This window comes from Lissotriton vulgaris, chromosome 1_1, assembly GCF_964263255.1.
Source record: "Lissotriton vulgaris chromosome 1_1, aLisVul1.2, whole genome shotgun sequence".
Lineage (NCBI taxonomy): Eukaryota > Metazoa > Chordata > Amphibia > Caudata > Salamandridae > Lissotriton > Lissotriton vulgaris.
In genome coordinates this window covers 1,297,935,901-1,297,960,603 of record NC_141685.1, presented here as the reverse complement: position 1 = coordinate 1,297,960,603, position 24,703 = coordinate 1,297,935,901, and the positions used below count along the sequence as shown (strand labels likewise).

The window sequence follows — 24,703 nt, the reverse complement described above, 5'->3', positions numbered from 1 at the left end:
CTCACTGTGGAGCCACCCAGCGCACCAACGGGGTTGGATGTTGACCCTACCGCTGATTCTCCGTTCCCCGTGGGGCATCGGGGGGTCACCATGGCTCCCAAGTACCGCCCCAAAAAAAGGAAGCCCATTCTCAAAAGTAAAAAAGCTGTTGGGCAAAATAGACCTACAACAGATATTCCCAGGTGGCTGTGGGGCCCACTTCCTCTACACTAGCGCCCCCACCCTGGGCTTCCCACCTACTGATTGAATTGCAAACCCACATGGAACAACTTATCAGCTCACAGTTTAAAAATCTTATGAGCCGAGTTGACAAAGTTGTATCCATGGTTAACAACCTGAGTAAAGTTGGTCCGCAACCACCGCTGCTGAAGACCAGCACTGCTGCAGCACTGGCTGTGGACACTTCCAAACATTCAATCCAAGGCACCAGTCAACTTCAAACACCACACCCTGCAAATAAACCAGCGAGCGGTAAACCCCAAATTAGCAAAAATAGAAGAGTGTTATCACCAGTTATCAACATAGTCCCGGGAGCACAACTACAGGCGAAGGCTACTAAGGAAAAGGTCCAAGATAATCCTAATTAAAAATTAGTGCAGGGGAAAAGGGTTCAACCAATTTCAACAGGCACTAATGCAGAAACCAATAAGCTGGTAGGGAGCAATGAAACAGGCATACAATCGTCGCATGATCAAACCGATCTAGCTTGTAAACCCCCAAATATAAATCTGCCAACAGCAGCAGCTCCATATGTACTGATCTTGGCAGGGGTTCCCGAACTAAGAAGGGGTCAAACTGAGCACCATGAAGAGCTAAAAAACAAAAGCTTATTCTGGCTAACTAACCACACCGACTTTTTGTTATGAAAGTCCAAATGAAGTATTAACCACTAGAAGGGTGGGCTGGATCAGACGAACCAGAAAATGCACTAATGGCAACTGTATTGTTATTAATTTTAGAAACCCAGATGTAGCTGAAAGAACTCTAGGATCTGTGAGAGGTATGCACCCGGGTGGAATTCATTTACTGCCCTTAGGTTTTTTCTACCCCTCAAGAGCCCTGCAGGGACATCAGCAGGGTAATGTTTTTGGGTGGAAATTTGACGAGCATAATCGACATATGCCATTTAACGGCCAAGGCTGGAGAAACAAGCATCTTAACATTCTGACTGGTAATAGGTTCAGCCCCTTAGAATGGGTAGATTGATAGCTAGCATCTCCAGAAGCAACACAGGAGGCGACAAGGGCAAACTTATGTGACTTTGAAGCTAGGGTGTGTTCCACTGAGCTTCATCTCCCTAGACAGGAAACTCTGGGCGGAGAGCACTTGTACGGCTCCCGCCCCAGTAGCCCGGCAGGAGATGAGCTGACTTTGTTAGTGGACCCAACTAGCCCCCAAGGCATGAGGAATGCTGAGCTGGCACAGTATAATATAAGTGTTGACCCAGGGAACTGGTATCCACAGACTATAGAGGAACCCAAGGTAATCATCTCCAGTACAGAAGTTACTAAAATACTATCCTGGAACGTAGCAGGGATAAATAGCAAATTAGATGACCCCCATTGGAGAGTGTTCATAGCTAAACATGACATCTGTATTTTCCAGGAGACCTGGGCCAGGAGTGAAGTCAGTGTGCAAGGATTTGCCTCATACCATATACTGGCCACTCATGCGGGTGTTGGAAGACCCTCAGGGGGACTGATCATTTGGGTGGGTGTACACCTTGGATGCAAATTAACGCAAATAGAAACTCTATCTAGGGACATCCTATGTGTACAGCTGGAGTTTCTACAACACAGTCCCATCACGATAATTAACATCTATTCAAGGCCCACTCCTAAGGGCAATGAGTTGGTCACCCTTGAGGAGCTTGGCTCTGTATTGACCTCCATTCCCCCCAAAAATATGGTTATATTGGGTGGGGATTTTAATTGCCAATATGACCCCTTAGAAGGGCTGGATTGTGATGCGATCTGTGAGGAAGACACCCTCCTTGGAATCCCCGAGTCTGGCTGCCCGTTTGTAACCAAATGGACACCTCTGGTAATCCAGATGAACCGCCTCATTTTAAATTTCTCAATGAGAGCATGTAACGGGAGATCCTCCTCTGCTACTTCATCTGCCCCTACGTTTCATGGTAAAGATAGAGGGTCCATACTGGATTATATTTTACTAAACTCAAATTACTGGGACAGGATGGTTGACTTTAAAATTACTCCCCGCACTGATAGTGATCATGATGCTTTAACAGTTGAGATTTACCCATTCACCCCTAAAACCGAGCAGGGTGTTGTTGCCCAAAGTGCTCGAGAATTAACTTTAACCAACTGTCGGAGGCGTGTCTGGTGGGCTGATTCTGCTACTAAGCAGGAAAATTTGGGCTCCCTATATGATGCTCTCTTACCTGTTTTTTTGGAAGCATGCAATTTATACAACATAAATAAGGATTGTATGGACAAAGAGGCGATTGGGTCAAACCTTGAAAAATTAAAGAAAACAGTAACAGAATTCCTTTTCCCTAGTAAATCTAGTAAAAATTCTGGACCTATACCCCATCCATGGTTTAACTCTACCTGCCATAAGGCCAAAAGTTTACTGTTGGCTGCAATCAAATCAAATAATCGCCCTGATATCAAAGTGCGAAGAAGGGTATATAAAGATGCGGTTTATGCAGCTAAACAAAGTTGGGAGCTGGAAAAATGGGAATCGCTAAAAACATATCTTGGGGAGAGGGATATGCGATCTTTTTGGGGTATTGTTAATTCTGGGACTACTGTACCAAGGAAAGCATTAGAACCCACTTTGGGAAAAGAGGTCTGGCGGGACCATTTCGAACTGTACAAAGACCCAGAGAGCAACAAGCTTCTTCTACCTGTTCTTCATTTGGAGGCTGCTTGTATGCCCACTGTATCTTTGTAATAAGTAAAAGCTGCAATAGAGAGAGTAGCCCCTGGCAAAGCACCCGGTTTAAATAAAATCCCGGGGGACCTCTATAGGAGTGAGCCAAGCGTTTGGGCCCCGTATCTCTGGGTTGCTTTCAATGCAATCATGGCAGAGATGAAGATCCCCACAAGTTGGACAGGGGTAGAAATAATCTCCATTTCTAAAAAGGGTTCGCCCTTATTGCCGGGTAATTACAGACCCATTAGTTTGATTGACATCTCACAAAAAATCTTTGCACGAATCCTGTTATTAAGACTCCAAGTTTGGATGGACAACAAAAGTATTCTCTCCCCGTTCGAGGCTGGGTTTAGGGAGAAACTATCAACTCTGTACCAGGTCCTAAAACTGCAACTACTCCACTGGAACATGGTTCGTCTCGAGAGGGGCAGTTTGTACCTGATATTCGTTGATCTCAGGTCAGCCTTTGACCTGGTCCCAAGGGCTAAACTATGGTCCGTTCTACACGACCTAGGGGCCCCAGCGTATCTTATCCACCTCATTCAGCGATTGCATGAAAACAACTTTGCGCAAATAAGATTTGGTAAAGACGGCGGTCTCTCGGCCTCTATTCCAATTAAACGAGGTGTGCGCCAGGGTTGTGTACTCGCCCCAACTTTGTTTAGCCTTTACATAAATGATTTGATAAATGCCCTGTTAAAAGAGAAAGACCTAGATGCCCCCAAATTAGCAGGGAGAAGAATTTCAGCAATGATGTTTGCTGACTATACACTTTTGGTATCGAAATCTCCCATGGGGATCCAAAGGTTGTTGGACAGATTCCAGTTGTTCTGTGAGGAGAGAGGGCTTGAGATCAACCTCCAGAAAACGAAATTTATGGTTTTCAATAAGCCAAAGGGTACACGGCCAAACCCTATTCTAAAAAGAAACCCCTAGAAAGAGTAACATCTTTAGTGTATCTAGGAATCACAATTACAGACACCATGGACTGGGGGGCTCACATAGGGAAAGCATCTCTAAAGTTAGCACAATCAACTGGGGGAATAATGAAGGTATTTAACAATACAAGTAGGAGTGCTGTCAGCCCGGCACTGGACATTTATAAAGTTCAGGCATGTGGGGGTGCCCTTTATGGAGCAGAACTCTGGGGCCACTGCAAGCCTAAAACCCTAATCCAGTCTGAGAATGACTTCATTAGGAATCTTTTCAGGATGCCGCGCAGTACTCCCTTAGTCCCCCTCCGTTTAGACCTGGGGTTGATGGAGATAGAGGAGGTTTTATGCCTCAGACCACTTTTATATTGGCGACGCTTATGGTCGACCCCGGAGCTTCTAATATACAGAGAGGAACTGTCGGAAGTTTTAGCTATTAGTGACGCAGTAAAGCTCCCTTGGTTTGCTCATGTCAAGCATCTTCTAACTAGTATGAGGATGGGGGACTGTTGGTCTGACCCGGAGGTATCATGCCCCCGATTACAAAAAATCACCTAAAGACCATTTACATGGATTATAGAATGCCCTTGCTCCACTCTAATCCTAATATGTGCAATTCTTCTCAAACCTTCCTGGAAATTAAGACCACTCCAGCCTTTGAAAGGGCCATCGATCTCATTAAGCCCCCGGCAGCCAGGAAATTGTTTCTACAGTTCAGATTTGGAGTCCTGGCCTTACGCTGCGTGACTGCAAAATGGAAAGCGCAGAATGAGGTCAGGTGCCCTGTCTGCAATCATTCTGATGAAACTGAACTCCATGTTTTCTTTGAGTGTCCGGGTTATAACAAAGCAAGAAAGAGATGGCTTGTCCAGATTTGCAGGAATCTAGGTAGTAGAAGATGTGTAGAAACCTTCAGGATCCTGAAAACTGATTCCAGGACCCCAATTGTTTACTGTGTAGCAGGGTTTCTTTTCTCAATGTGGTGTACAAGAAGGGCCCTTACATGCTAACATCCGATAAGAACTGGCCGTTAACTTACACAAATGTATATGCTATAAGATTTCCCCATGTGTTTAAAAGTTATGATGTACCGTATTCCAAGCTGCTCCAACATGTACATCATAATTATGGATGGGAAAAGAAGAAAGGATTGTTGTAGGAGTCTAAAGATAGGCTGGTTAATGCATTATGCACTTTATTTTTTCTTAATGAGATTCTATGGCCTACTACTGATAAGAATAACGGGGAGAATGAAATAGTTTGTGATCTCGAAAAACATGGCATATAATTAACGATGAAAGATAGAACTTATTTAATATGAAATTTTTTACTTTTGTACAGGATTTTTATCATTACTTTTATTACCGTGTTTTTAACATGTCATTTTAACATTGATGTTATTGATCTTTGCACTTACTGGGCCATGTTGGCCGTAATAAAGATCGACTTGACTTGACTTGAAGTAAACATACCTGATCACAGAAAGCGTGTCGCGTGATCCTTGGGGGACCGTCACAATATCACAACTGGCGACGAAGGCAAAGAAACGACGTGCCTCGCGGACTGAAAACCAGGAGCCCACCCTGGATCGCGTCGTACGGAAGAAGAGAATTGCAGCGAAGACAGGAGCCCACCCTGGTTTGCGCCATCGTGGAAAGCAACGACGCGGGAGCCCATTCCGACAGCTGCAAAGAAAATCCTCAATGCCCGGTAAGAGCAGAGCGTGAGCGCGAGAAGCGCGATATTTAAAGTCCAAAGTGGCGCGTGCTCGCGCGAGAATCTCAGTGGCCATCTTAAAGACAGGCAAAAGAGCCAATCAGAGCGCGAGGACAACGAGTGGCCATTTTGAAACCAGGCAACACTCTGATTGGTCCCGAAGTCTCGCGAGAGTCTCGGCGGTCATTCTGAAAGCAGGCGAGAGGACCAATAGGAAGGCGGAAAGGGCCGGCAGCCATTTTGAAACCAGGAAAAGTCGAAAAGAGGAAAAAGTGCTGAGAAAAGCCCCAAAGACAAAAAAAGTGCCTGGAAGAGCACCACGAGGGCGAAAAACAAGCCCTAACAAAGGAAAAAAGGGAAGAACAAAGAAATAATAATAAAGAACAGAAGACAATAGAAGAAAAAAAAAAGGCACAAAGATATGCCAAGAAGGAAATAACAAATAGAACAAGGAATACGTAGTGGGGCATAGATATTGACAGCAAGAAGGAAAGCACAAGAACACAGAAATAAGAAATGGCAGAGCCAAGGAGCGAAAGGCAGAGCGCCCAATATCGCAGACCTCTCCCATTCAACATCTCTGAGCCACAAGTGGGGATAAGATGGGAGCGATGGGTCAAGAGATTTGAGAGATACATGGAGGACACTGACATCACAGAGGCCAATCAATTAGGTCTGCTCCTTAACCTCGTGGGCAATGTAGTAGATGGCCTACTAGTGACCTTACCAGAAAACGAGATATCAACGTACAAAGACCTAATAAAGTGACTAACAAACAAATTTGACCCGCAAAGAAACATTGATTTCGAACGATATACTTTCACCATAGCATTCCAACACACCGATGAGTCACTAGATGATTTTGCAACGAGACTAAGGAAGCTAGTAACTCACTGCGAGTTCGATAAATACGATAACGAACAAGCAATTCGCCTACGCATCATTGAAGGGTGTCGTGACACAGAGTTCCGCACTCACCAACGAGTGGCCACAGGCCGCGTTACGGAAATGTTGTTTGTAACAAGGGGGGAGATATCATGCCCAGGCAAGGGGCACTAGGACCCTGGGGATAAAGATGTGGGGAGGGGACACCGGACACCACATCTGGTCAAGGGGCAGGGGAGGGACATTCTAGAGGACGGGGACCAGAGGCAGGACGCAAGCGGTATTGTCCCATGAAGATACAATAAACATACCTGATCACAGAAAGCGTGTCGCGTGATCCTTGGGGGACCGTCACGATATCACATACAGTACAAAGGTGATTTACAATTCAAGCTTTAAGTCAGTAGTCTTCAAAATTTTTACTGCAGCCCCCGCCTGTGGGGAAAAAATCCCCCTCAATTTTTAACAATTAATCTATTAAACTGGCAATGTTTAAATATGTATAGACTTATTTAAACATTGTAGTTAGGTTCTCTTACCGTTTTGCAAATGTAATCAAATACATGATTGACAAACGTACTATTTTGGTCAGGCAGGCCTTTCTAACATGTTAAAGTATCAACAGTGTGATTAGTAGAAATGGGGGTGGGGGTTTTCAAGACTATTCGGAGTCCCTTTCCTTTTGACACCCTCTCCCAGCCAGAATATAAATGACAAGAGTTTTTACTGATGGCCCATTACAGAGCTGCTTACTGCCACATTTTTTTCTACTGAAAACAAAGGACTGTTATCAGCATAAAGCTTCTTTTGGCCACTGCCAGGTACCCCCAAGGGGTCACTTCACGCCCCCCCCCCCCCACAGTTTGAAGACCCCTGCTCTAAGTCATTAAACTGCTTACATTTGCCAGTTGTGGTTAGCAACACACAACACATGCTGCTGCACATATTGCCATGATGATCGCTCTTTCGTTTGTTTATGTACCTTTGTCAAATTGGTAGGCTGAATATGGAGGGTGGCGTAAGTTATGGCATGTGTTGTGAATTTTACTATACTTAATTTGTGAATTTCAGTGGTTTGACGAGTTCGCAATATAACCATAAGTCACTTTTTGCCTGTTTTTTTTTTTGGGAATTTACTTTCTTTATGATTTACTTAATTTCAACCCCTGCTGTTGTGTGCATCAGAATGCTAGGCCCTGCTCTCAACCTGCTGTGGCTGCCCAACCCACACTGTGCAAAACATTTGGCTGTGTGTTGCAGGGGTTGGCAGCAGAACCAAGCCATGTGCTCAACCCATTGTAGCTGCCCAAACTCCACTGCACACAGCCTCGCTGCCATGTACCCATTCTGGACGGTGCACAGCCTTCAGCCAGGCCGTTTGCCCAACCACCTTTGGCTGTGTGAAATGGGGAATGGTTGCATGGTTTGCCTGACCTCGCGCCAGACTTAATATAGTAGTTGACATATTTCATGCAGATTAATTCAACAACCCCAACAATATTAGTTAAAGAAACTCTAATTGCCCTCCCATTTACCTTTGCCGTCCTAGACGGATTTGCCTAAAACTTGACATAACCAACAATAAACTAAACTTCTAAACGCCAGCCAAATGTTATGTTAATTCATCAAACAGTACCACATTTATTAGACTTCTTTCACCCGCCACACTTCAAATCCCTATTGATGTGCCTATATAAAATAGAGAAAACCCAGAGTAATCTAAACATGCTAAGTCTCCACTGAAGTTCGCACAGAATCATTAACCCAACATTATTACTAAATCAAAAATATTTTGACTCCCATCTTTAACTCCAATTCCATTAGTTCTGCACAAAACCTGAAATACGTGCACTGAGTGTAACTTGCTAACTGCCTGGCACACTTGATGCATATTCATCAAACTGTGATTAAGTTATAAGCAATTGAAAATTGAATTGCCCACTATTTGGGCACAGGAAGTGACATCACCGGAAGTTTCCCATCATCCATTTGCACACAAAGGGAAATATGTACAAGCCCCTATTGCCACCACAACATCACTTTTACCGACATTGTGGTGGCGATAGGGGCTGCGCCCTATGTACAAGGCAGCGTTTAGCCACTTAACGTGGCTTAACGCTGCCTTGTACATAATGCCCCCTTTCCAATTATGCTCATCGTGAAAAGGGCATGCAGTGGTTGTTGTGGTGACACCCTTGCACTCTGGTGCAAGGGTGCCTGCATTGGCGCTAAGTTGCTAAACTTAGCGTTATCGCAGGGGGAACGCAAGGCTGCACCACATTCTGGTATGGTGCAGCCTTGCGCTTTAGAAGTGGTGGAGCGTGTTGGTAAGCCAAGGAGGCTAACGACACGCTCCACCACTTCCTTGTACACATCCCCCAAAGTAACATCACTTCCTGCCTTCTCCCTACTTTGAGCAACTCTTCATGGTGTCCTAGGGCCCAGTGTCCGTAGCAAAGGGCAGATACAAGGAAGGCCTGTTCCACGTCAGGGCCTTGGGCCAGAACCCCTCTTTGAATGAAACTTAAAAGGAAAGATATAATAATGTGCCTCACTTAGGACCCCAAACCGTCAATCCCCACAATTACACATAGATGTAGATGACCCAGACACTCACATAGCATTTGCTTTTTTAACAAGCATTTACAATGCAATAGGTCTCGCATTAGGAAAGTTTGAGCTATTAGCATTGTAAATGACGAAGCTTTTATTTATGCTGCTAGTTTTGAAATAATTAAAGTAATAGATGTGTTATAATAATGCTACGTTTTTTTGTAACTTGAAATTTTGCAACAGTGGTGTGGCAATTATTAGTATTAATTAAAAACATAACATGACAATTTCTGTGGAAGAAGTGTTAATTAATTATGTATAGCAAAAGTAGAATATTAAATCATTTTTGAAATTGCAATAAAGTTAGCATTTTTATAATATACAAAGAAATGGACAATATTTATAGTTTGTTGTAAATATAAGCAAAAAGCAATGGTAATCCACAACATTTTTATTTGTAAGTATATGTACAATATATGATTTTTTTTTTTCGGTGAGCATGTCTTACATTTGTGTAATATGAGCATTGGAATTATGGCTGTAACAATATTATACATTTAAATGAAGTAGGCAAAAATATATATGTTTTTTTTAACAATTGGCATTATTGTGCAATGTACAAAGTTACAAGCCATGGTAAAACAGTTTTGGTATTTATACATTTGTAGTCTATAAACATTTGTTGATAAGTATTTTGAACATTGTAAATAGATATAATTTTCAGTAACAAATGCTCGGTAAGTAATCAATAGCATATAAGGCAGTAAACTTTTAGTTTGAAATAAAACATGGAACACTTTTGGGTAATATATATTTTCAGTTAGTCATGTTTATAATTTGGACAAATTGTAACAGAAATACCTTTATAAAAGTCGACACGTCAAACATAGTAATGTATAGCAAGACATAAACAAATGTGCAAATATGCTATAAAATGTAAACATGCAAAACAGTATCTGTAAAGGTAATACTTTTTTTTTTGTAAACATAGTTGTAGCGCAGTAAAACATTTTTTTTTGATGTTACAGTTGCTTAATTATATCGGTAATGCATCCATTGCAAAATAAAACATTCAATGATATTGGTAAATACTGCATTAATGAATTTTCTAAGTCTTCAGTATCAGTTGCAATACTTAAAAAGTCCATTAAAATGGTATAGTTTATGTCCATGGATTGGATGTGCTCACTTCCTTCGATTTGCACAGCCATTGTGCTTTTTTCCTGACGTGTTTTTTCTACTCCAAATAATGTGACATTAATGTCTTCATGTGGTGGTTGTTTTTCCTGTAGAGAGAGTGTTATATTACTAAGTTTCCCTTTTTTTTTGTTTAGGATAATAGCTGTTAAAGGAATTTTTACTTACTTGTATTGTAGTATTTCTAGTTGTGTTCAATATTTTTTCTCCATTGAACATGTGTACAGACAAGTGTGTTAACTGTACATATTGTCCTATGTCCGTAGTAAAGTCACTTGCTTCTCTCCAGAGAGAAATTTTGACAGAGTCTGTGGCGTCATTAATGGTAATACTTTTTATTTTTGTGTCTTGTCCATTGACAAAGATAGTCTTTGTATCTTCTACCTGCAGTATATAAAATAATAATTTGTTGCTGTGTTTTATATATTTATGTTAAGGCAATATAATTTTTTTCAGTGCATTTAAGTAATAACTATAGCTATTATGTTATAGAAAGTACAGAAAATAAATTAGTAGCATTTATTTACATATTATTTCAAGTATACAATAATGAAATAAATAAATATAATTTTACTATAATACATAACATTTGCTGGTAAAGAAGTCGTTATTTATATACATAAGTGTAACTTACATGTTTTTATTGTTGCATTTTTATGTTTCTGTATATATTGCGAAATAAAAATATTTTTACTTACTTGTTAGCGTTGCTTAATAGTTGAATGGCAGTAAAATAATGTTGCAATATACAAGTATTTGTTGAAACAAGTGAATGCTGTATGGTAGTCAGTATTATTGTATGTACCTTTTAGATTAAAGTGAAATATAGAAAAGTTTACTTACGTTGTATTTAGGTATGGGCGTATTTTGCGAATTTACTATCTGTGGATTTTGCGGATTTGCGGAACGTACATTATTTAAAATCACTGGATTTGCGAATTTGCGGATCTGCGGATTTGTCTTGCTGAATGAAGCACTTTATTCAGGTTTTAGTGGCTATGTGTGGGTTACTAAGGAAATGCCTGGAGGGGTGCAAAGTTTTCTTGCGTGAGCCGTTGATTATAGTGTGTGAATGGCAAGAAGACGTTGCAGTCTGTGAGTGTGTGGGCGGAGCTAAATGGGCAGGGCTCATATGCGACTTTACATGCTTCTTGTGTGTATATACAGTTATAGAAAGATCAGTTCAGCAGATATATATAAAGAAGCTTGTAATCATGTAACAGCAAGGGTATTATGCTTGTGAAAGTCAAGAATGCAAAGGCCTTTCACAAGCACTACAGCTGATATTTCTTAGTAGTTTTGGGAAGAAGGCACACTTGCCATGATGATGCTTACGATTATTTAGGCTGAAAAATGAGTCACTCACAGGAGGGGCATGTTGTAAATATTTTATGATGGTGCTTGCAAGTTGAAGTGCCATTATAAAATACTTACTAAATTAGCTTTAATAGGAAGCTCTTATAGATAATATATAGCAGGTGTGAGCATGTGCCTTATTTTATCTATTAGAGCTTTTTGTTGAAGCTAACTTAGTAACTATTTTAGTATGGCGATGGCAGCTTGCTGGCGCCATTGTAAAATAGTTATAAGTGGTTAGGCAGCTGATATTTGTAGATTTGGGAAGAAGGCACACCTGTTATGATGATGCTTATGATGATTTTTGCGCTGATAAATGAGTTACTGACAGGAGGGGCATGTTGTAAATATTTTATGATGGTGCTTGCAAGTTGCCAGTGTCATTATAAAATATTTATTAAATTAGCTTTAATAGGAAGCTCTAGTAGATAAAATATAGCAGGTGTGAGCATGTGCGTTATTTTATCCATTAGAGCTTCTTGTTGAAGCTAACTTAGTAATTATTTTAGTATGGTGATGGCAGCTTGCTGGCGCCATGGTAAAATAGTTATAAGCGGTTAGGCAGTTTTCAATTTTGCAGTATCTCTGCTTGCGGATTTGTGAATTTGCAGTAAATTTGCCGTAGTTTGCGCAACGTGAATTTACTGAAAATTTGTGAAGTTTGCGAGTGGATTGAATTTTGTGCTCACATCTAAGTGTATTGCTAATTAATGTCTGTTTTTTGTAATTGTCTAACATTTACTTGTTGCAAATAACATTGTACAATTTTATTTTAGTGTACAAGTACTTTTTTGCAACAAGTGAATGTTTTATGTTGTTAGTATTATTAAATGAAGCTTCTGTTATTAGTAATATATAGAAACGTTTTTACTTGTGCCGTATTGCTAATTGATTGCTGGTATCTGTAATTGTGTAGCATTTCCTTGTTGCAATCAACATTGTACAATTATTATTGTGTTATACAAGTACTTGTTTGAAACAAGTGAATGCTTTATGTTAGTGAGTATTATTGTGTGAATGTTTTTGATAATAGTAAAATATAGAAATTTTTTACTTACGTTGTATTGCTAATTAATAGCTGGTTTCTGGAATTACACAGTATTTACTTGTTGCAATTAACATTGTACGAATGTATTTTGTTGTACAAGTACTTATTTGAAACAAGTAAATGCTTTACTTAATAAATGTTAGTATAAAGCTTTTTTGTTAATAGTAAAATATAAAAAATGTTTTACTTACGTTGTATTGGTAATTAATTGCTGCTTTCTTATGTTGTAAGCTGGTCACTTCATATTTAAACACATTATTCTCTTTGAATTGTTTAGTTAACATTTTAAAACAGTTCCTTTAATATTTTTACTGGTATTATCTAATTTATGTCTGTACATGTAATTATTATTATTTATAAGTACATTTCAACAAATTCAATTTGTTATAGTTATACAGTTGTAAAACTTAGCAGCTTATAACAGCAGTTAAATGACATTATATAACAAGTAATAGAAGGCAGCTTACCTTTGTTATTGTTTCTGACGCACTCATAAATATTTTAACAGCAGGTCCATAGACAGTTTTTATGGGAGATACAGGTTGTGCTAGTAACTGACGGACTTGTCCAGCCTCTTGTATTATACCTGCATAAATTATAAGTGGTGGCATTCTAGCAATTTTATTTGCTTTTTTATCAACAATATACTATTCTTATACAAATAATTACGTATTTTATTCCATTTTGTTGGCAGTTTCTGGCCCTATTGTAAAATAGTTACAATAGGCTATCCAGGCTTAAATTTTGATCCTAGAATCTGTTGCTCGTGGATTTGCTGTTAATCTCTGTTAGTTTACGCATTGCAAATTTATTGAAAATTCCAAAAAAAAGGGAGCGGAATGTATTTTGTGCTCACCTGTAGTTGTATTGGTAATTGATGTTGCCTCTTGTAATTGTGTTACATTTACTTGTTGCAAATAACTTTGTACAATTTTATTTTAGTGTACAAGTACTTTTTTGCAACAAGTGAATGTTTTATGTTGTTAGTATTATTAAATGAAGCTTCTGTTATTAGTAATATATAGAAACGTTTTTACTTGTGCCGTATTGCTAATTGATTGCTGGTATCTGTAATTGTGTAGCATGTCCTTGTTGCAATCAACATTGTACAATTATTATTGTGTTATACAAGTACTTGTTTGAAACAAGTGAATGCTTTATGTTAGTGAGTATTATTGTGTGAATGTTTTTGATAATAGTAAAATATAGAAATGTTTTACTTACGTTGTATTGCTAATTAATAGCTGGTTTCTGGAATTACACAGTATTTACTTGTTGCAATTAACATTGTACGAATGTATTTTGTTGTACAAGTACTTATTTGAAACAAGTAAATGCTTTACTTAATAAATGTTAGTATAAAGCTTTTTTGTTAATAGTAAAATATAAATTTTTTTTTACTTACGTTGTATTGGTAATTAATTGCTGCTTTCTTATGTTGTAAGCTGGTCACTTCATATTTAAACACATTATTCTCTTTGAATTGTTTAGTTAACATTTTAAAACAGTTCCTTTAATATTTTTACTGGTATTATCTAATTTATGTCTGTACATGTGATTATTATTATTTATAAGTACATTTCAACAAATTCAATTTGTTATAGTTATACAGTTGTAAAACTTAGCAGCTTATAACAGCAGTTAAATGACATTATATAACAAGTAATAGAAGGCAGCTTACCTTTGTTATTGTTTCTGACGCACTCATAAATATTTTAACAGCAGGTCCATAGACAGTTTTTATGGGAGATACAGGTTGTGCTAGTAACTGACGGACTTGTCCAGCCTCTTGTATTATACCTGCATAAATTATAAGTGGTGGCATTCTAGCAATTTTATTTGCTTTTTTATCAACAATATACTATTCTTATACAAATAATTACGTATTTTATTCCATTTTGTTGGCAGTTTCTGGCCCTATTGTAAAATAGTTACAATAGGCTAGCCAGGCTTAAATTTTGATCCTAGAATCTGTTGCTCGTGGATTTGCTGTTAATCTCTGTTAGTTTACGCATTGCGAATTTATTGAAAATTCCAAAAAAAAGGGAGCGGAATGTATTTTGTGCTCACCTGTAGTTGCATTGGTAATTGATGTTGCCTCTTGTAATTGTGTTACATTTACTTGTTGCAAATAACTTTGTACAATTTTATTTTGGTGTACAAGTACTTCTTTGAAACAAGTGAATGCTTTACATTAGTTATTATTATTGTATGAAGCTTCGTTATTAGTAATATATAGAAATGTTTTTACTTACGCTGTATTTCTGTTAATAGCTGGTTCCTGTCATTGTTAATAGCTGGTTCCTGTCATTGTGTAGCATTTACTTGTTGCAATTAATATTGTACAAATTTTTATTTTGTTGTACAAGTACTTGTTTGAAATAAGTAAATGCTTTACTTAGTGATTGTTTGTATAAAGCTTTTTGTTAATAGTAATATAAAAATGTTTTTTACTTACGTTGTATTGGTAATTAACTGCTGCTTTCTTTACGTTGTAAGCTGGTCACTTTAGATTTAAACACAATTATTTCTGAATTTTTAGTTAACTTTTTAACATAGTCCCTTGTATATTTGTACTTGTATATTCTAATTTATGTCTTTACATGTGATTATAAACATTTATAAGTACATTTCAATGGATACAATTTGTTACAGTTATGTAGTTGTAAAACTGAGCATTTTATATCAGTAGTTAAATGACATTACATTAAAAAGTTATAAAATGTAGCTTACCTTTGTTATTGTTCCTGAGACACTCATAACTGTCTTTACAGCAGCTCCATGGACAGTTTTTATGGGAGATACAGGTGGTGCCAGTGGCTGTAGAATTTGTTCAGCCTCCTCTATTATACCTGCGTAAATTGTAAGGGGTGGCATTCTTGCAATTTTTGTTTGCTTTGTTATCAACAATATACCATTCTTATACAAATAATTGCGTATTATCATGCCATTTTGTTCTTTTGTTTGCATATAGTATGCTTCATCATAACATGTTGCTTTTATAGGGCCAGTTTCATCTGCCAAAGCCAAGTGGTACAAAACTCTATTTTCTTGCTTTGAATTGCGATAATAGGTCTTTGTTGAACATCTGATGATGTTGACACGTAGTGCTTTTTGATATGGCTTTGTGTTGTCTTCTTTGCTGTTTTTTAATTCCTCAATGGAAATCATCTGTAAAACATAATGCATAGGATATTGTCATGAATAATAGGCAAATTATTAATTTGGATTACAAAACTTTAATGCATTTTTTTCAAATAGCTATCCATATTGGTTTGTGGTCCCTGTAATATGATTCTAATGTGCCGTAATTTGTTACATGTGCATTTGTAAAAATGTGGTCTAGCAAAGAGTTGTAATCTGTTGTAGGTGTGTTTATTTTTTGTTCGCAATTAAAATGTGTTTGCATTTAATTTATTAGCAATTTGCTATTGTGTGTTTCTTGCTGTAGATCAGTATTAAAATCACCCATTATGATATATTTATGATGTGGATATGCATTTAATGTTGTACTTAAAATTGTTAATAATGTTTGTAGTGCAACTTTAGGTGGCTTGTATATAATTACTATTAGGTATTGTATGTTGTTGATTTCTTGTATGAATCTTAAAATGTCAATTTGTTGTTCAGTTGTGTATATTGGATGTATTACATGTTGTTTCTTGTAATATATAGCTATTCCATGTTTTGCATGTTTATCATAATATTTGTCAAATATTATACAATTATAATGATCAATATTGTATGTGTCAGAAGGTGCTTTGTATGTAATGTTGATTTCAGTTAGACACAATATGTCAGCACTTAATATATTAGTATCAGCTTGCATAGCTTTAAAATGTTTTTGCAGTGATCTTATGTTATGCATTATAAGTGTGAAATTTGTGTCATATTGATGTATTTGTGGTATAGATATTTGTAATGACATATATGTTCTTAAGCGAAACATTTCTTCATGGACTTTAAAGTGTGTTAATATTTTGCTTTCATTAAAGTTTTTGATGTAGATGTTTTTTAGAGATTTTGCTCTGCTGATTGCTACATAATGTAAATGGTGTGTTTTGCTGTTATTAAAATGTATATATAATGGTTCTTTTGTTTCACCTTGCGTTCTGTGTATAGTGCGTGCAGATGATTGTCGTAATGGAAATTGTTTCCGTATTATAGTTATGAACTTTTTACCGTATTGGAAATGACGAGAAATTGGTAGTATAGGTGTCCAAGTTGGAGAAATACTTGCATTGTATAGGTGTTTATTTTGTTGTCTTGTTTGTTTACCTATTTTGTTATTGTCAAATTGTACCCAAACAATAATTGGAATATTATTTGCAGTATCTACATATTCGACTATACCTGTTGCACCATTAGTTAAACCGTCATTTACATTAATATTAGAAGTTAGATCGTAACGTAATTTTATGGCAATATTTAATATTTTGGGCAAGCCCATTGTCTGTGTTGTGTTTGTAGGTAATTTTTGTAATATCATTTCTTTTACTTCTGCAGTTAAGTCTCCTGCTACTGTATCTATAGCTACTATTGTATACATTGCATAGTTTTTTATGTGTTGCATTAAAACATTGTTATTTATTTCATTTACTTCATTGTTAGTACCCATTATGTATGGTATAGTTTGTATTAATGTTGCGTCTGGTTCTATTTCACGAGATTTTAAAGTTTGCACATCAATACTTGTTTGCTCACCTATTCTTAGTCTATTAAGCATTTGTGCGAATGGTAAATCATTAATTTGTCTCATTATTTTGGTGAGTTCAAATAATTTAAAATGTGTTTGCCATAAGTTTGTACTTAATGGTCCATACATATGCTTTGAGTTTTCAAATATATATGTATCAAACACTGGTTTCAATTGGTAAAAGTCTCCAATTGCTATTATAGATATTCCTCCAAATGGTTCAGTAGATGATTTTATTTCTTGCATTCTATTGTGTATAAAAGTGAACATATTTGTTCCAACCATTGATATTTCATCTATTATTAATACTTTTAAATGCATTAATTTACTTTGTAATGCAGCTCTATTTTCATGTGTTAATTGCTTATATGTAAATGTTTGAGAAACTGGAATTTTAAATGTACTATGTAATGTTTGTCCTTGTATATTATGTGCTGCCTTTCCTGTTGGTGCTGTTAGTAATATGTGCACGTTGTCTGGATTTTCTCCTGCTTTAGTATTATAGTATCGTAGTAATGTTTGGTGAAGTGCAGTTATTAGGAAACTTTTGCCTACTCCTGCACCACCAGTACAAAAAGTGAAGAAAGATGTTGTTTTTGTTTTTAGCCAATTTAAATGATGATATAAAAAATTTAGGTGTTCAGTTGTTAAATTTTGCATAATACTATCATATTCTTCTTGTGGTAGTATATTTTGTATTAATAATTCTTCTTCTGTAGTAGTTCTAATTCCTAAATCTAGTGATAAGTCATATGTTGCATCTTTTTGATAGTCTTGTGTGGTTTGTTCTTGGTCATCTATTGATATTAGTGTTGTAGGTGAAGGAGGTGGTAGTAGTGTATCATTATCATTATATGTTTCTTCATCATTAATTATTATATTTTGTTTATTATACAAGTTACAGTTTGTGTCTACTTCTTTTTTTACTTCTAAGTATCTTTCATAATATGTACTTTTTTGTGAAATTATATTACTTTCTATTCTCCATGGGTAGTAAAGCATTAGTAATTCTCTGTAATGATTTTCAGTATCATTAATCTTATTAAATCTACAATAACGTATAATTTTGTTTTTGGTATGTTCCTTGTATATTTTATTGTCTAAGTTATTAGATAATGTATTTATTTCAAGTTCTTCATCATCTGAGCTATAAAAATTAGTTTCTAAAAGTAAGTCATCATAAGTACTTTGCAGTTTTTTGTTCTTTGTTTTTTGTTTTGTATTGAATTTCGATGCATAATTAGCTAAAGTACATTGTTCTAATGTAATTGGGCGTTTACTATACTTGTTTACTACATTGTCAAATTGAGCCTCTGTTGATGTTTCAGGCATTATATTAAGTGTATTGATGTCTTTCATTAAGTATGTTCGTTTTTCTGGCATACTTGTATTGATAAATACAAATGAACGTGAACTTTTCCTTAATGGTATTTGCAATATAAGGTAAGCAGCTTCTTGAGCACTAATTTCAGTACAATTTAAACATTTATTGCCAATGAATTTTAATTGTTCTTTAATGTTTACATTATAGGTAACTTCTTTTGCAGCTTGTGCTATTATTTTACTTAGTCCACGTTGAGATTTACTAATATATGATACAATATATACAGCACAAGCATATGCATCTAAAACATACTGTATATTTATGTTAGCTTGCCATGCTTGTAGAATTATTTTATTGTAATTATTAATATAACATTCAGATGGCATTCTTTTCAAAACAATAGTTGTTTTTTTTATTTGTGATCGTATGCATGTTATATATTGTTCCTCAGTCATTTGCAGTTGTTCTAAAAAGTCTTCATATGTTTAATCTGCAAATTGCTCTGTATTCATTGTTGAATGAATAACATATATGTGTTCTTTTAATGTAGTAGGTGTTTCTTCTAATTGTAATGGCTTTAATATCATTGTACAAGCCATAGGATATCTTGGGAATTGATATTTGCATGTTCTTTGATGCTCAATACGGCAATTTTTAGTATGTCCATGTTTTTGTAATGGCAGTAAAGAGTTTAAAGATGTGTCTTCTGTTTTGTACATGTTATGTGTTTGTCAATAAATTTAATTACTTTGTCATCTTTGTCTATGCTATATTGTGGTGCATTATTTATCCATAACAATGCATGTATGTGTGGTGATCCTCTTTGTTGAAATTCAACTCTGTAGAAATAGTCTGTTACTTTACCTATTGGATTCGTCTTGTGTAATAAAATGCAATTAAATAATTTTCTTACTTGATAATCAAAGTGGCGTGCACATGTTATTGGGTCTTGCTGTATTAAAGTGCATTTTGTTTCCCATGACATATTGTTAAATTCTTCTCTGGTACACTCTTTTGCATTCTTTATGCGTAACAATATATTAATTAAATGGTACCATTTTGTTTCTGCTGCTGACAAAGTTAGGAAAAAAGTTGGGATACCTAATTGTCTTATCATTGCAAACAAATCTTTTTTGCAATGTTCCCAGTAAGGTGGAGAACCTCTTATTGTTTTTAATATTTTGTAACCTTCATTATATTGTAATATGCTTTGTAAGTTGTCTTTTATATCTTTTACTGTAATAATTTTGACATTAGTAAAATACTTTCTAAGTGATATAAAATTTTTATCTTGTATTTGTTTAATTTGTAATTTTTTTAATTTAAAGAACAAATTTGTTATACAATTGGCAACTCTTTTATCATGACATCTTAATTCCCATTTACATATAGTACTATAATGTACAGCTATGTGTCTATCTTTATCATCTGTTCTACGTTTTCCACAAAAAATTGTTGGAAATGCTAAATATTCTGAATCTTTATCTTCATATAGTCCACGTGGTGTGTTATGTTCAGCTGGAGCTAAACTTAGTACATTAATATTATCTGTTGAAATTATTTCATTTGTTAATAATGTATCTAAATTACCTACAGGTATGTTATCTGAACTACTTGATGTCATATTTGCATCAGATGTATCTTTAGTAGTAGTTTCTTCATATGGCGTATATCCCAATCTGTATTTATGGTTATGCCATATTCTTTAAATAAATCACTATTATAAGCTAAATATAAGGCAGCTTTTTTTACTATATTAGGTCTTACATTTTCATAATGTGTGTATGATTTATAACGTAACTTTCTTTTTAATTTAATAGGTATTGTCATATTATCACTTATTTGTCTTGGTAATATTGTAATAGTTGTCATAACATCAGCTGGTACATTAACAACAGCACCTGTTAATGCTTTTTGAAATCCACGTGGTAATGTTTTAATTTGTAAAAAAGGAATTCTTGGAGATATTAATCTTTCTTCTAAATTATGTAAATGAAGTTCAGATGGTATTTTTGGAAAACTCATTCCATTGTAGACTGAACATGGTGGTATTTTTTTTATTATGGATTGATAGCATGTATTACATATATAATTTGTTTTATAATCACTTATCTTACATAACAAGAAAGTTTTGTGATCACTAATATTTTTTATATCTTTAACTGTTTGTTTGTGCCACATTTGGTTACAAATGGTACATAGATATTCAGGGCCATACTTTATTTCATTATGAAAGTTATCTATTATAGATAATGTTTGTAACAAGTCTGGATTAATATTTTGTATGTTACTTGTATTAATATTGTCAATTATATTTTCATTTTCAATGACATTGCTTTCAATAGATGCTTTATTTCTTGAGGTATTAAATATTACAGTTGGTATTATGTTACTATCAATACTGTTACTTATATCTATATTAATATCATGTTGTATGTTTGTGACAACATGTGTTATATTTGCATGGTCAATAGCTGTTAGTGAACATGTTGATGGTTCACTGTAATGGATAAGCATTTTTTCAATGCATTTTGTTTCATTTTTTAAATTAAATCTTTTTTGTGTTTTTTTAAATGAAGATCTAAGAATGGTAGATACAGTGAAAGGTATTATTTTGAGTATTATTTCATCTCTATTATATGACACTATTTTATGTGTTAGTATAGATATGTATTGCATAAAATTTGTATATTCTTTTATGTTTTTATCTATTGGTATGTTATTAGTACTAATGTTTTGCTTAATTTGTTCTCCGTCTGAATAATAAATGCAATAGTTTGCATTTTCTTTAATAATACCAATTAAAAAAGAATGTATAACTATTATAATAGAGTCATATATATCTAATGTATTTTCTATAGTTAATTTTATATTTATTTCTAATGCATTATTTTGAAACATTTTATGCATCTTCAGCTTTTTCATTTGGATTGAAAATATTACCTTATTGTATTCAATATAGTTAGGTACGTCTTCTATATTTATGTTTTTTTTTTATAAAAAGTTAATATATCTATATATAATTTTTTGCTAAGTTGCATTATATTATGCATATCTTCTGTAGTCCAATTCTGAGTGTTTTTTGTTTTATTATAAATTATAGCAAATACAATATTGCAAATACATATATTTTCTGTTTCATTAACGTCTAATTGTGTATTAATTACATTATTGTTAAAAATAACTTCTAATATTGAGTTAATATTTTTTTCTTTAACATTAAAAATATTAGTTTTAGTATTATCTAATTTGTATACTGCAGATTGTTTTATTGCATAATCATGTTTTTTTTTGTTAATAACTTCAGATGCTTGTTGACTGTTAATATCTTTTTGGATATTTGTTGTTATTAACTTCTGAGTATCTTTATTTTTATTTTTATTTTTTTCTATTAGTACTTTCTCATTGCATATTGTATTAATATGCTTTTTTTCAGTATATTGTAAGTTTTTTTTAGTACACTTGCATATGTTTCTTTGTGTATATTTGTTGGCTGCTGACTTGTAATATTTTGTTCTGACAGTGTGTTAATTTTTTTTTTTGAGAACTTCATAATTAATTTTATTTGTGTTATGTCTTTTCTTGTCTGTGTTTTTTTCTGTAATAGTTGTAGTTTTTGTATTTAATATTGATGTTTCTTCTTGTGTGTATGTAGTAATGTTAGTTTGCTTAACTTGTAAGTTATATGTTGTTGCTTGTTCACCTATGCTACTTTGATTATCTGTTTGTGTTAATATATTCGTGTTATGTACAAAAAATCTACTTTTATGTTGACTATTTTGTTCTTTCCGATAAGCTTGTTGACATGTATCTGTTTGTATTTTAGTAATATCTATTGGTGTTAATTCAAATTGTACATCTACTGCATTAAACGGTTTTATGTAATGTGCTAAGTTAAAAATATAATGTAGCACATCTTGAAAAGTCTTTTTTTGCATTACTATATATGTGCCATTTGGATGTGGCATGCCAGATTTATCCCGACTATGTGAATCAAATATAAAGTACTTATCTTCAATTTTAAATATAGATATAACATAAACATCCCTACAAAGTAATACTCCAGAATGTGCTATTGCTAGATTTAATGCTTCTTGTATGTCTGGGTATGACAAATCAAACCGTTCAAATATATTACCATAGTATGGTTGTCTAAGCCGAATTGAATATATATCATTCCCATGTGTGATATATTTTGGCAGATCATCAGGATGCATAAAATCTTGTTTGTTAATAGAATGCATTTTTATATACAATGCATCTCCAAGGTCCATTATGTAATGCAAGTCTTCTGCATCCCATATATATGCTAATTTACTGTTGTTGTGAATAATAGCAAATAAACTATTTGGTAAGCATTGTTTGCCTCTAGAATTTTGTGAAAATTTGGCATGTGCTTGATTATATTGAGCTTGTATAATGTTATGCATATCTATATATTTATATGTTGTTATGTATTCAGAAATTGCTAAGTAATTATTATAAGTAAGTATATTTTTTATATTTTATGTATGTTATAAATAGTATAGTTATGTGTAAAGTATATTAATGTTATGTTGTTAGTGCTGAAGAGATAGTAAGTTATCCTTTATAATGTTTTTAATTGTATACTTATGTTAAAATTATAAAATGTTATGCAGTACTTTCTAGTAAATAGTAATATCTAACTAAAAGTGTTTGTAATAAAGTATAAGTAACAGGCAATAGCAAGCAATGCAACAATATATATACAATGATTTGCAAGTTACACTTGTGTATATTAATGAAAATTAATTACCTTGCTGTTAGCTTCTTCTTTTGTATAACTTGTAAAAAAAAGCAAAGAATGCATTATTGTATTAATTCAATTATTTATTTGTAACATAGTTTTAAATTAAACAGTCATATTTATAATGCATTTCGACAATGTAATTTAAGTAATGACATTTTGTTTTATATTTACTGTTAGTAAAAAGAATATATTTATACAGTGAAAGAGTTTAATATATATTTATATAAATAGATGTATCAAACTATAGTAGAAATAATCTGTAAGTGCTAAGAAGAAACTGTAGTAATATTGAATAAAAATCATTAATATATGAAGTAATTGCAGTATAGTGAATGCCCAGTTACATATATTAAATTATTGTAATTAAACTGTAATGTAGTAATACTTAGAATTTTAAGCAGAGTAATATACGTTGATTAATATAGTGATAATGGCATAGTGCATGCAAATATAGATAAATTTAGTGTTAATAACAATTAAAGTTTTAACAATCGTATAAAAATGTACATTTGTAAAGAGCACAATTACTAGTTATGGTCTTATTGCTGGGGCTTGTCAGGGAAACTAAGCAAGCTATTGGCCAAAGTAACATAGAGTTGGGCATGTATGGCTGTTTGGGGATGAAATTGTTATTGTTAGATTTTTAAGTCAGTTATCTTGTGGTTTTTACATTTCTTTTAAAGCAATGTTACAGTTATATAGTTAGTATAATGTGTACTGATTTAGATATACATATTGCATTGTGTTAACAAAAGACTTTGCTGCTTTATATACATACATATTGTGGTTTTTTACACACATGTACAGTGTTGTGTTTCAAATAATCATATAGGATGCTTTATCTATATTACTATTATAAAGAGAGAATTGTGTCCTTTGAGCCAGGTAAACTTGAAAAGTACACCACAAATCCAAACACCCAATACATCTTTGAAAACCTCTGGGGAAGCAGAAGGACATAGGCTATATAAAAACTTAAAAAGATACGTTGTTTAAATAATTTAGAAATAAAAAGAAAGTAGTCCCTTGCAAGTAGCGCTGGCCGCGACGTGCGTGATGACATGGAGTGCGTGGGGAAGAGCGGCGTTCAGGAGCAAGAGAAAGAGTGGTGAACAGGAGTGCAGGGAGCAGCTGCATACAGGCGGTGAGGAGTGGCGAGCGGCAGACAAGCGGTGAGGAGCAGCTAGAAGCAGAGGTGCAGTGGAGCAGTAAAGTGAGCAGTGCAGGGAGGAGTGACAACTGAGGTAAGTGAAGCAGTTGCAGTTGCGCACTGAGGGACGGGCGGTGGGACGGGCAAGGGCCATGAGTGCTCGGAAGCCTTTTA

At 34.7% G+C, this 24,703-nt stretch overlaps 1 protein-coding gene across 1 annotated transcript; it reads right to left on the bottom strand.

Moving 5' to 3' along the window:
* Positions 1 to 9,937: 9,937 nt before the first annotated feature.
* On the bottom strand, positions 9,938 to 15,777 carry LOC147749030 (uncharacterized). The gene is made up of 3 exons (XM_086936521.1): positions 15,322 to 15,777; positions 10,353 to 10,568; positions 9,938 to 10,273 (listed from the first exon to the last, which is right to left on the bottom strand). The coding sequence occupies exons 1-3, from the start codon at positions 15,775 to 15,777 to the stop codon at positions 10,010 to 10,012; spliced, it is 936 nt and encodes a 311-aa protein (XP_086792647.1). The 3' UTR covers positions 9,938 to 10,009.
* Between the last annotated feature and the right edge of the window lie 8,926 nt (positions 15,778 to 24,703).